Here is a 13,153-nt window from a genome sequence, read left to right on the forward strand (position 1 = left end):
CTGTTTTAGATTATTATTATGGAGAATGGGCTCATGTAATTAGAAGTGTTCAGTCACACAGAAGGTAAAAGGGAACTGGGTATGTAGCGCTATAAAAGATGAAACAGACTCACTCTGCGTCGGAGAGAAGAACACCTCTGAGAGGGGAGCCGCCCTGGTCCAGCGGTACTGAGGGACGGGTTTTCCGTAGCTGGACTTACAGTTGAGCGTTACGTTGCCCGTCACCACAGGGTCACCAGTCACGGAGCACGTGGGGGTGGAGGGCGGCACTAGAGATACAGAGAGGCACCACAGATCCCATCACCACCTGTTCCAGCCATACTAAGTCTAACAGTCATCCTGCTAGGAACACCAGTCATATAAACGACAGTAACGGGACATGGGGTCCGGACCCGGCCGCGTACCCTTCACACTCAGCCTGAGCTCCCCAGACAAGCCCGGCGCCCCGGGCACGATGACGTTGCAGAGGTAGCGGCCCGAGTCCGTCTCCTCCGTGCTGTTGATGTAGATGGATAGATTGGCCGACGGCATGGGTGCAGCAAAACCCACACGCCTCCAGAACTCAGGGCTTCCCATTCCAGTCTGGCCTGACGTGTAGGAGATGATCTGTTCCATGACGAGACATAAACGACACCATCAGCAAAGCCTCGGAGAGCACGGACCTGGTACTGGAACCGGTACAGAGATACGCTGCCTTGGACTGGTTAGTACTGACCAATTTTTCACCTGAAATGAACGCTCTAGCAAAGCAGTGAGTGGGCAATAGCAGAATAATTAATGTTTAATTTGGAAAGCATATGCTTTGAGGACATTAACGTAACACTGAACCATTTAGTTTAGCACAGATAATTGTCCTAATAATCTAACTGCAGTTAATCTTTACTGACGGTCCCTTCAAGGAGGGAGACCAGTGTGAGTTCATTATAATTATATTCATGCGATGCGCACCAGTGATTACAGGAGGCCACAGTTACGATTTGTAATTTGAGATAAGCGGAAGAGTTTCACTTGTGTTCGGGCTCATCATAATCACCACACAGATGACACAAGCATGACAACATAGAGGCAGAATGCGTAGTGGAGATGTAATGATGAAGCTCACCATGAAAACATCAACTCTGCTTTAATATATAAAACAAAGGTATTTGACATCAATCAGAAAGGTCTGGAGTTACCAGAAGGAGGCAGCCTGTGTCTGGTCTAAACATCCATATTACATATTACACACGTCTATTGTAATCCCTAAATTATCACTTTATGATTCTGATTAAATCATGTATGACAGTACATGAATTTCCAAGAAACTACAAGATGTATTTCCTATTCTAAAAGATTTAGGATAACTGCTCCAGATCATCCTGACATTTGGCCGTCATTTTTATCCAGAGCAAAACACATCTTTAAGTTTGATAACAGCCATACTTCCTTGGGAATGAACCCACTGACTTTGCTGGTTTTAGCACTCTGGACTACAGTAATTCATGGGGGATGGAGTCCAAACTCTCATATTGTTCACATCTGAACTGCACTCGTATGATGGAGGTCCTACAATAATGAAATGATCCCACAGGGAGTCACGGTGAAACACAGGAACATCTATATCAGCGTCAGCCTTCACGATATTAGAGGCTGAGAACAAGTACTAAGAATGAAAAGATGTCAGGATCCTTCATCAGAGACGTGGAGATGTCGACACTCACTTGTTTGGAGTCGTTGGCCATGAAGTTCCAGATGACGGTGTTCTTCTCGATGGCGGATGTGGGCGTGTACCAAGCCTCCAGAAACACCACCTGGCCCCTGATTACCTCCAGGTCCTTCTTTGGCATTTCCACTCGCAGCGAATCAGCTGTGGATGGAGGCGGAGTAGAGCAAGTTAAGGGTGTGTTTAGGGTGTGGTTAGGGCGTGTTTATGCGAAAACTGACACAGTCAGTCTGACACAGTCCTCTCAGTCACTATCATCTAAAGGTAAACACAGATATGCACACATACACAATGCCCAGACCTACAGTGTCCAACATGGACATCAAAACTACTGTACAGAACAGAAGATAAAATATAAACCAATGCAAATATCAACATATTACATATGGTGTTTAAACTGGAGCACTTCTCCAGCTGATGGTGTAAGGGTCACTTCATATGTCACCAGGACAACAATCACTCTGGACACTACACAGTGCACTCCTCTCAAATAAAATGCAAATAAATAACTTAGCAAAGTAAATAACAGCTAAAATGTTCTGGAACATTTCTAGAATGCTTTTATGCTTATAGGTATTATGCATTACATCTTCAGAACTGAGGTAATACACCTCAGTTGTATGTATAAGCAACTTCTGCAGATTCACAAAAAGGAGCAGGAAACTGAAGCTGGATCAACTGATCCCAGGTCAGCCGGCGTGGCTGGATCAGCAGATCTCTGCTCTGCTGAACTGCTCCACCATTCCTCCTGTACTTTAAGGAATTAAAGTGAGTTCAGCTGTGGGCGTTAGTGGGGTGTCAGATGTCTTGTTTCGACATACTGAGTCTGGCTCTTCTTAGTGCTCACAGGAGTCTGTGACCTCTCTGCTGTCTCCATCTTATTTTTTCATTTCAGTCGTAAATCTGGTCTTCACTGATATACCCTCTAATCCGAACAATCCCTCTGCTCAATCTTTCAAGCCATTCTTGAGCCTCACGTGAATTAAGAACGGCTCGATCAGACTAAACTCGGATGTAGTGTGACTGCTTTGATACACTCCAACAGAGGATTGTCACATTCTCAGCGTGATGGGAAAGATGGTATCAGTACCAGCGCACTAAGACAGGACAGGGCACATAGCAAACTCCTGGACATGCTGAGAGTTCTGGAGGACTCCTCAGTGTGTGAACGTGCCATGGAAGTTTTATTAAACCAATATCTACCCTAATCCCCCTGCTCCAGCTCCACCTGCTCCCCCTCCAGCTGCCCGGGGTACGGAGCAGGACCGAGTGGTGTGTCTGGACCAGGGTCTGCACAAGGAAACAGGCCCCTCACAGCTGAGCTCCAGTAATACCGCCTACAGAAGCAGGCCGGACTCCACAGACAACCTGTATCTCATGCTTACTAGGATATCCTGGTTGTAAATGTCATGTCAAAGATCGTTAATAGGAGATTCCATATTTAATTACACTGAAGGATAATTAAAAACTAACATCCACAATGATTAACTCAAACACTTAAAATCTGAACTTAGGGTGAGCATAATGAGGACAGCACCATGCTGACCAGATAAACAGATTCTGGCGGAAGAGGCTGGAAAAAACCATGAAGACCATAACATTGATCCTGAAAGAAACATTTGTTTTGATGATAGTGTCTAGCATATATACTATATATGTCTAGCATAATAATACACATGTACTGTGCATTCTTGTTCTAGGTTTTGGTCTTTCGGTTTCAGCTCATTTTAAGAGTGTGCAAATTGATTTTGATTTTGTTTTAGAACAGAGAAACATTAAAGATCACGATGACCACAAGTATTTATATTTCATGCTAGATTAAATAGGTGTTGTACACACAAAAATCTAATGGTAATGAATCAAAACTAGGGGCTGACCATACGTCACTCTCCAAGAAGCCACTGATGCTTTGGACATTTGGAGTGATTCTGTCATTTTCTTTTCAGTTAATGAGTGTTTCTGATAGATTTCGTTAACAACAGACCTGACACAGATAGCTTTGAAACAAATGAAGGAACCCTTCAAGCACCTACATGTACGGTAATTCATCCATTCCAGTATCTGTTGACCTCATTCTACTTAACGAGGTGCTAATTAGTTGATCACCTAAACCAAATCTGATTTAACGAGCTGTGGGATGCACGAAAGCTCTGGAAAATCATAATTTTCATTATTTCATATAGGGTTAGTCACCAAATATCGATTTCTAAAGTCTAACTTAAAACATGCTAATTGTGTTATGAACTTGTTGATTGTGTTAATTTTTTTACGAATTGTAATTTTTTTGTAAATAAATGCAATAAATGACTGCATTTTTATTTGGAATCTGGGACAAATGTTGTTAATAGTTTATTAAATGAAAAAGAAGTGTTTATTTTACTCAACGACAAACCAGAGAAACTTGATTTTGCTGTGGTCTCTTAATTTATCTAGTTGTATATATAACAAAATGAAAACACCCTTATGTTGTACGGTCAGACCTCAGATAATAGTTTTGTTTTGTGATATTTGTTTTTCGATTTATTTACTAAAGCTTTTATTCTAAAGGACATGCCACAGGTGTTTTACTGAGCCTAGTAGTGTGGGAATGTTTCAGTGTGAATTATATCCAGCACAGTGTGTTTCAATACAGAGATAATTAGTTTCTCAGAACGGTGCGTGCAGTGGTGCACCTAAAAGCCCTTGTAAACATGCGGATTTCTAATTGCACCCCAGGTGTTTGAGTGAACCTACAAGCCTCCACCAAATACCTGGATGAAAGCACTGAGATTACAAACACACACAGGATACACTCTCATTAAGCAGACATGCACTGCCGTCCAAAATAATCTTCTCTTTCATTCTTTTCCAGCTCACAAGGGTCCTGGAGATAAAACCTCAGTGCAGACACATGGCCTCTGGCCTCTGAGCCTCGCCTTAAAAATAACCGTTAATCTCTAGCGAGTGTGGGCGGCAGGTTCACATCAGAAAGCACTTTAGAGAGGAGGGGTCACCTCCACCCCTACACACGGACCCTCTCCTCCACCCTGGACCCTCCCATGCATGGCCCGCCGTTCATTTTGGCCTCAATGGTCTCCATTGTTGTGTGGACGGTGGGTTTAATTACCAGAGGGCTTTCTGCTGCATGTCTTGGAGTGCGGAGGAGGGGAGGGGGTCTCAGGACCTCTGGAGCCCGAGACGGAGCAAGGCTGGGCCCAGTGAAGTTTGCGGGAACTTGGGGAGTGGCTCCGGAGGCGTGGCTGGCTGGCTTGAAACAATGGTGTTTGTTGGTTGACCTGGAGTTTTTAGCCAGATGGTGCTTCAATAGTAAGTAGGAGAAGGCTCCGTTAAATGGGATTACATTAGCTTAATCTGACCTGCTATTTTAAGCAATTTTGAATGTGCTATCTTATCACAGGGCCTGTAAATCCCCGCTTACGTTTTGATGGTGTTTAGATTGATTCTTCATGCACACATGGACACAGCAATCTTTCTCTCTCTCTGTCTCTCTCTCTCTCTGTCTCTCTCTCCATCCCATCACTCTGTGACTGGCTCTCTCCCTGGACCACCGTATAAACCACATGTCCATATACTTACTGCTGCATTACAATACAGTGTGAAAGAAAATGACAACAGGGAATAAGAAAACAATATTAAGAGCAAATCTGACCTCAGATCAGTCTGTCCTCGGCACTATTGATCTGTGCCTCCATTAGCTGTGTTCCTAGAGCCTGCACATGGCTCCACACCTCACCTGAATGTTAATAAATCGTGCCATCACTACAGATGGCACAGTGATAAGCAGCTGATACAAACACATACTGCAAAATGCCTTACGGTTTGTTTTTATGTTTAACAGGCTGAATAGGGATCATTCTTATTAGCTTATGTGCCTCTCTCGTCTTAGCAAAGCACAAAGGTTTTGTTTTTATTTGCGTGGCGTTCGGTGAGAGCTCCATAAATCCATAGGGGGAAGTTTGGATGTGACCCAGAGCATCAATCATGCTGAATATGACGAGGCTGAGAGGTTCTCCATCTCTGCCCTGCAAAGTCTCAGGGAAGAAAATGATAGCATTTCACAAAGCCCCTCTCTCCCCTGCCTCTGGCGTATGAAAGCAGTCTCCTCCCACAAAATCTGTGCAAGAAATATTAATCCATGCAACAGGCAGATGGCCTAGGCTTGAATTATGGATTGCGAGAGATGCTGAAGAAAAAGTCCCAGTAGGGCAGAAGAAGCGAATACTGCTTCCCCACAAAACCATGAGCTCCGAACCACTACAGCAACACAGAGACTGACCAGAACAGTCACGTCTTAGAGACGTTCATCCCTGCAACACCACAGTGAAACGTGAGACGTCCATCCCTGCAACACCACAGTGAAACGTGAGACGTCCATCCCTGCAACACCACAGTGAAACGTGAGACGTCCATCCCTGCAACACCACAGTGAAACGTGAGACGTCCATCCCTGCAACACCACAGTGAAACGTGAGACGTCCATCCCTGCAACACCACAGTGAAACGTGAGACGTCCATCCCTGCAACACCACAGTGAAACGTGAGATGTCCATCCCTGCAACACCACAGTGAAACGTGAGATGTCCATCCCTGCAACACCACAGTGAAACGTGAGAGACGTTCATCCCTGCAACACCACAGTGAAACGTGAGACGTCCATCCCTGCAACACCACAGTGAAACGTGAGATGTCCATCCCTGCACACAGACACAGTCCAGAGACACTTGCTAAATGGTTGTGAAGGGAAGGAGAACAAGTGCACATGCTGTCTTAAGCTGTCCAGATAAGCAGAGATGAGCACTAAGTGCCCCATGGGGAGATGCAGCAGGCACCTGTGTTCTCAACAGCTCCCCCACCCCATCAGCCTCTTTTGATCTCTGTTCAACGTAGCGTCCCCATGAGTGTTATGTCCCCCGTCCCCATGAGTGTTATGTCCCCCGTCCCCGTCGTTTCCTGTGTACTTAAATGGATGTAAATCATGAAGTCACTTTGAAGAGGGCATGTTCTCATGATTGCTTTGGATGAGAATCAAACCTTTGATATCCACTATATGGACCACATATTTACCATTAAACCAGAATCCTTAAACTCCCAATCCCAATTAATCACATTATAAATTTAGTGAAAGACAGGAATCAAACATATTCAATGCTCCTTTAATATCACAAATAACAAATCAGTTCACTAATTAATGACTTTGTTAATGACTCCTTCACCCTGGTTTATTGCTCGGAGACCCTAATACATGGTTAAAATTCCCCGACTGATCAAAAATTTCAAAAATTCTAAAATTAAACATCCTGTCATCTCTTTTGATTCAAGGATAATTATACTTCCCCCACTTTCAGAAGGGGCATTCATCCAACATCATTGCCACTGGCACCTGTTCTCACCTATGAGTTTACGCTAGTCACTTAGCCATTACAGCTAATAAATAAAACACACCTGGATAGGTTTGTGTAGTTTACGTTAGACACTTAGCCGTCAAAAAGCCACAATTAGTGTTGCCACTTATAAACAAACATCAAAACAACCATTGACATTTTAAGTTAACTGTAAATTTAAATATTTTACTCACCACAATTATTGTTTTACAGGAGGGATACAGGTGTAAATTCATGTCCAAGACTCATTTAACTTCATGAGAAAACTTTTCTCTAATGATATTTTTGTTTACTTTGACGCTAGTATCTCGAATTAAGATGGTCGTCCCCCAATATCACAAAGACAAAAACAAAGAAGCCAAAAAACATCACGGAAGGAAAATGAGTGATGTGTTCTATACGTTTTTCAGCACACAAAATTACTCCATTGTTATTACACCATTGATGTTTCAACAGTTTTCCAATTTTTTGCTAGTTTAAATGTCATTCTAAGACAGGAGCGTACTTTTATTCTCAATGGTATTGGCGATAAGAGACACAGAAACTATGAAATACGTGGAAGTGGCTGATAATCGGGGACGTTGGACAATAGGAGCGTTATTTTCAATCTGCTGTCCCTAAGCTTATCCTGGTATTGACTTGGACATGACTTGGACTTGTATTTTGTGGCTGTTGAACATCTCTGGTGTGTTGTGTGAGTCCTTCATTGGTGTTCCTAGTTAATGTACTTAGTCACTGTAAATTCTGCTTTTCCCTCATAGTTTAGAAATTATCGTATATTGTCCATTAAGCACTGTTATTGCTTGTTAGGTTGTGTTAGTCTATGAGTTCAGTCCTGAGTGTTTAAGCCTAGTTGTGTGTCTTGAAAGCTGTGCTGTATATCTATTCTCCTAGTAACATTCCTAGCTTATGTTTCCATTGTTCACCTACTGATAGATACAACACCACTGAACTACGAATGCACTTCTAGTTGTGTTCTTGGTAAGAGCCTTAGTCCTGTACCTCATAAAATCTATTTATGTCTGTGTTGCTCTTTGAATAGGAGTCTATGATCTAGGAAGTTCTTCCTTACTGTAGGTGCACATGTGCTTTTCACATTCCATTTAGGATGTTTTGTATAATGCTTAATGTTCTATTTAGTTTTATTAACCTTATTTTATGTTTGCTTTCTTCTATTTATTCCGTGAAGCACTTTGAGTTGCATGTATGAATGAAAGGTGCAATACAAGTAAAGATTATTATTATTATTATTATAGCATTCTATTGCGAAATCCTCTGTGTATGATTATCCTATTGTGTTATCTCTACAGATCTTGTGTGTGTTTGTGTGTGTGTGTGTTACTTGGGTTTTATGTCATGTTTCTTGGAGTACCTGTTTGTAGTCTTGTCTCTATTTGATTTTAAGAGGCGGCCAAGAAAGTGGCACTCTAATCATGAATAAACCTGCAATTGTGTTTGCTCATTCACAACCGATCATTACAGAGGGCTGACACGCTTACCTAAGAGCATTTCAACCTAAATATATCATATGTTTAGAAATGCCACTTTTAATGCAATTATACTTACAACAGGTTCAAATGCAATGAATGACATCACAATGGCAAAATGATGGATGACATCACAATGACATGGATCAAGCCAAGAATGATCATTTGTTTATGAACACACACACACAAAATTAGGTTCCTCACATACAGTGAGCCTGTGTTAATGTCAATCATTTTCAATTTAGCTTTAGTCACAGTCATATTTCATTGATACAGTTTTCATTTTCAAGACATTGCTCATTAATGATACTGTTTAATCACCATGATTAAAGAGTTATCAATTAATAAGCCTACTTATTATCAGCACTACATAATCCCTCTTCTTTGTTCTTTTTAACTGTAGCGGTTTTCCTCAAAATTATTTTTTGTCACTTTTATTGAAAGTGTCTGTATATTATTGGTCTTTAACGTGAACTTAAACAAATGTGGTAGTGGTAATGTTTAGCACTTAACAGAATGTGCCTCAAACTGTGAGGCATTAGCTGTACCCAGGCTATGCTGTCATCCATAAGTAAAAATATCATTCCAAAGTGCAAAAGAAAAGGCAAAAAGATAAGCTAGAAGTTTAGTGTGTTCAGACCTTTCTGAGCAGCTCCAGCACTGTAACGCAGTAGGTGTGGGTGGAGTAACGCAGTAGGTGTGGGTGGAGTAACGCAGTAGGTGTGGGTGGAGTAGACAGCGAACGCAAGTACTGAGAGAATGTAGTTTTATTTAGCCCATGAGGAAACTTCTCCTCCGGTGAACAAAGAGATACACAGCCTAACCTAACATGAGAAACTCAAGGCAGGCTAAAACACAGACGCTTACACAGACGAATACAAAGGCAGGCTAAACCACAGGCAAAAACACAGATGCATACTAAAGCAGGCTAAAACACAGACGTGGACTAAGGCAGGCTAGAACAGACGTGGACTAAGGCAGGCTAGAACACAGATGCGTACTAAGGCAGGCTAAAACACAGACACAAACTAAGTCCATACAATAAAGAATACTTTGGGAGCATTACTTTGGGAGCATGACTAGAGAACAGACAAACGCGAAGTACATACATACATACTAAGAAAGATTAAACAAAAACAGAATCAAAGAAAAGACGAACTACTACGAGCATCAGGGAGAGCAAGGTAGACAACAAGGACTCAAGGAACCTGGAGACCTGCGAGAAACGCGGGGTAGTGACGGATGGACGAGACACGAAGGAGAACAGCAAGGGACCAACGGAGTAGGACGCAGAGGAACAAGAGAAGAGGAAGAACGAAATCAAACCAAAATGTCAGGATGAGGCATGGAGCAGGAACAGGCCACGGAACCACGAGAGACATACAAAACAATGATGGACAAGGACTCAGGACACACGAGGAGTGTAAACACATGAGGATGTGAGCACAAGGACGAGACGCAGGTGAATCACATGACAGGAATGAGGGGCTGAACCGTAGCGGGAAAAAAGATGAGCAGAATACAGAGAACGAAAAACACGGAAAAACTGAGGCTGTGAGAGACAGCGGGGGCAGCACGATCATTACAAGAGCATAACTAGCAAACGCTTATCATCTCACACACACACCTTGGTGAGACCATCTCCAGGGCAGGCCGTCTGGAGCAGAATGAGAAGATATATTGTGTGTGTGTGTGTGTATATACTAGTGCCTGGGCCATTTTATATAAATAAATAAATATAAAAACACATTATATATATATATATATATATATATATATATATATATATATATATATATATATATATATATATATATATATATATATATATATAATGGCACTACTCTCCAGACCCACCAGCTGTCCGTCTTTGGCTTCAGGGTGAATATTTCGACGTCTGCGGTGGGACTGCAAGGACAGGTTTTTAATCTCCGAGCTGTCATATCCACACAGATGAGAGAGGGCTGAGAGGTGGGGGTGGGGGTGGGGGGGGGGCTGCTATGGCAACCCCAGAGGATACCATCCGAGCCTGCTAACTTTAGCTAGGAGGTTAATTGGGATGGTCCTCGCCATTCAAGTCAACTGGAAGTAGCTTTCGTTTAAAGCTACAAATCTGATTCATAAAAGGCTGTGATGAAGAATCAAAGACACATGTTTAAAAATGAAAATGGAAAAATGTTTGCCATCAGTGTCTTATCTTGTGTCTGTGGGGAGATAGCGGGGTGGGTTCAGGCTGGCCTGCACCAATCCACACTTCTGAGTTTATTTTGCCACAAGCACTGTGTTTTAAATCAGTGCCAGGAAGTATTTGTGATGGTGAATGCAGGTTTATAGGTTGAAGTCCGTTCTCTGTTCGGCCCTACACTGAAAAATGTAAAAATCATTCACCTTACTCAAATATCTGAATAAGTAAAATACACCGATCTGAAAATGAACGTGACCGGCCCTGTTGCCAACTGTGCATAGCAACCAACGGGTTGTAACTAACTAAACTAACTAAAGGCGTACCTAATAACACTTACCTGGTATGTACAACATTATCTGATTAACACGAAAAAGACAAATTAAAGACAGCCACATGGACATGTAAAGGAATCATCATATAGTGATGACAGCAGTCATGGCCTGGTGGTTAGGGAACTGGTCTTGTGACCGGAGGGTCGTGGGTTCGATCCCCAGACCTGAGGCCATGACTGAGGTGCCCCTGAGCAAGACCCTTAACCCTCAATTGCTCACTTGTATAAAAATGAGATAAAAATGTAAGTCGCTCTGGATAAGGATGTCTGCCAAATGCCGTAAATGTTAATGTTAGTGAACAGGCCAAGCTGTTATTCTGGCACAAGGACACACAGTGGCAATGTGACACGGTCTGGGAGAGCAACAACACACCTGGGCCAGAGACTCACGGGCATAACCCCCCCCCCCCCCCCCCCTACGTTCACTCGGATGCTGAACGATGTGCGTGTGCAGTAGTGGAGACTGTTGGTTTGCATGAACCATTTGTAGATCTCCTTAACCTAAGTAACTGATTAAACCATGCGGCAAAAATGACCAATTTATAGGTTGGTAGGTTAAACTTAAGAGGAAGATGTCCTGTGTTTAATGACTAAATAAATTACAATCACCAAGTTTTTGCAGTACATTTTTTGACAGGTGAGTTAGATCCCTCTGGACATTCATTTAGGCTGAAAAGATGTTGTGAGGATCGTCACCCATCCATGATCATTTACATAGCGGAGGTCGTGTTTACCCAAATACGTGTCACTTAAAGCTGCAGTCAGTAAAATTGAGGAGAGCAGACATCTTGAAAATTCCACCGTGCATCTGCCATGCTCCGCCCCCTTTACACAGAGTTCTAGACCCGCCTCCAAAAGCCCCTCCCTGCTCCTGTGCATGTTGGGAAATAACACTGCTGATCAAAAAACAGAAAAAAAATCTAATTGACATGAAACGTAAATAAAGCTAAATATATTGAAACATATTTAGATTTTGATCTCAGATGCTGTAGTGAATAGTGCCATGCAAACATCAACCCACCGGTGAGAACAACTGATGAGAACAAAGTTAAGAATCAGGAGAACCTGAACACAGTTTCCCTGCTGTTGCTTTACATGCAAATCTCACATGGGACATTTGTAAATTACATCTCCTTACAAGCAAATGTAATTTGCCCTCTCAAGATTTTGTATGGATACCATGGAAATTCAAGACAGACATCTGTATTTCTGACACACAGACTGAGGTGTAGTCCTTCCATAGCAACAGCTTTGTGGATCAACGTGAATCAAACAGAAATGAGACGTATGTATGATAATCCTGGTGATAATACTATGATCAGTGTGTCTTTATTACTAGTTTAATTTGTGAGAAAAAAAATCCTATAATATATATTTACCAACTTTTAGGATTATATATATATATATATATATATATATATATGAATATCTCAATAACTGGATTTATTTTTACTGGACATGAACCAAAGTAATATTCACAGCCTCACAAACAGAGGCCTTAGGATTCCTTTTGTTAATTTGTGAAATTTATTTATTTATTTAACAACACAAATTGTTCTTTGGATCGCTGAATATACGCATCAAATGTTACACAGCGGGGGCCAGGATTAGGCCAAAGACATCTGTGTAACGCATCAACGGAGGACGGGATGACGCAAGTGCAGAAAAGGAAGAGTTATTTAAATAAACTAGAATACTAAACACCAAGTACGGGGGCAACACGAAACACAGGGAAACACAATGACTAGACACAATGACTAGACACAATGACTAGACACAACTAAGTCAGTACAATACACTAAACTAAACCAACAGGAATCAGAATATACATGAGCGATATGATGAAACGTAACGAACAGAGTACATATAAAACAAATACCAAACTAAGCAAAATAGACCACGTAAATCGAGGAGAGTACCGAGTACGAATGAACAACGTAACAGGCACAACAAATAACAAAACACAGCAAGTGACAACGCGGCTGAAGAACACACACACACCAGGGCACGAGTAGGCTATAACGGGGGGCACACACAGACAAGTAGCTAGGGAAAGGGAGAAAGCTA

At 42.1% G+C, this 13,153-nt stretch overlaps 1 protein-coding gene across 1 annotated transcript in view; it reads right to left on the reverse strand.

Annotated features, from left to right (window-relative positions):
- The window catches only part of esamb (endothelial cell adhesion molecule b), a 41,618-nt gene that overhangs the window by 4,825 nt on the left and 23,640 nt on the right, over positions 1-13,153 (reverse strand). The window contains exons 2-4 of the mRNA XM_076977419.1: positions 1,701-1,846; positions 405-606; positions 114-269 (exon numbers count right to left, since the gene is read on the reverse strand). Of these exons, the coding sequence (XP_076833534.1) occupies positions 114-269; positions 405-606; positions 1,701-1,846 (504 nt within the window). The remainder of the gene's footprint in view (positions 1-113; positions 270-404; positions 607-1,700; positions 1,847-13,153) is intronic.

Source organism: Brachyhypopomus gauderio, chromosome 16 (assembly GCF_052324685.1).
Source record: "Brachyhypopomus gauderio isolate BG-103 chromosome 16, BGAUD_0.2, whole genome shotgun sequence".
In the NCBI taxonomy this organism is placed as follows: Eukaryota; Metazoa; Chordata; class Actinopteri; order Gymnotiformes; family Hypopomidae; genus Brachyhypopomus; species Brachyhypopomus gauderio.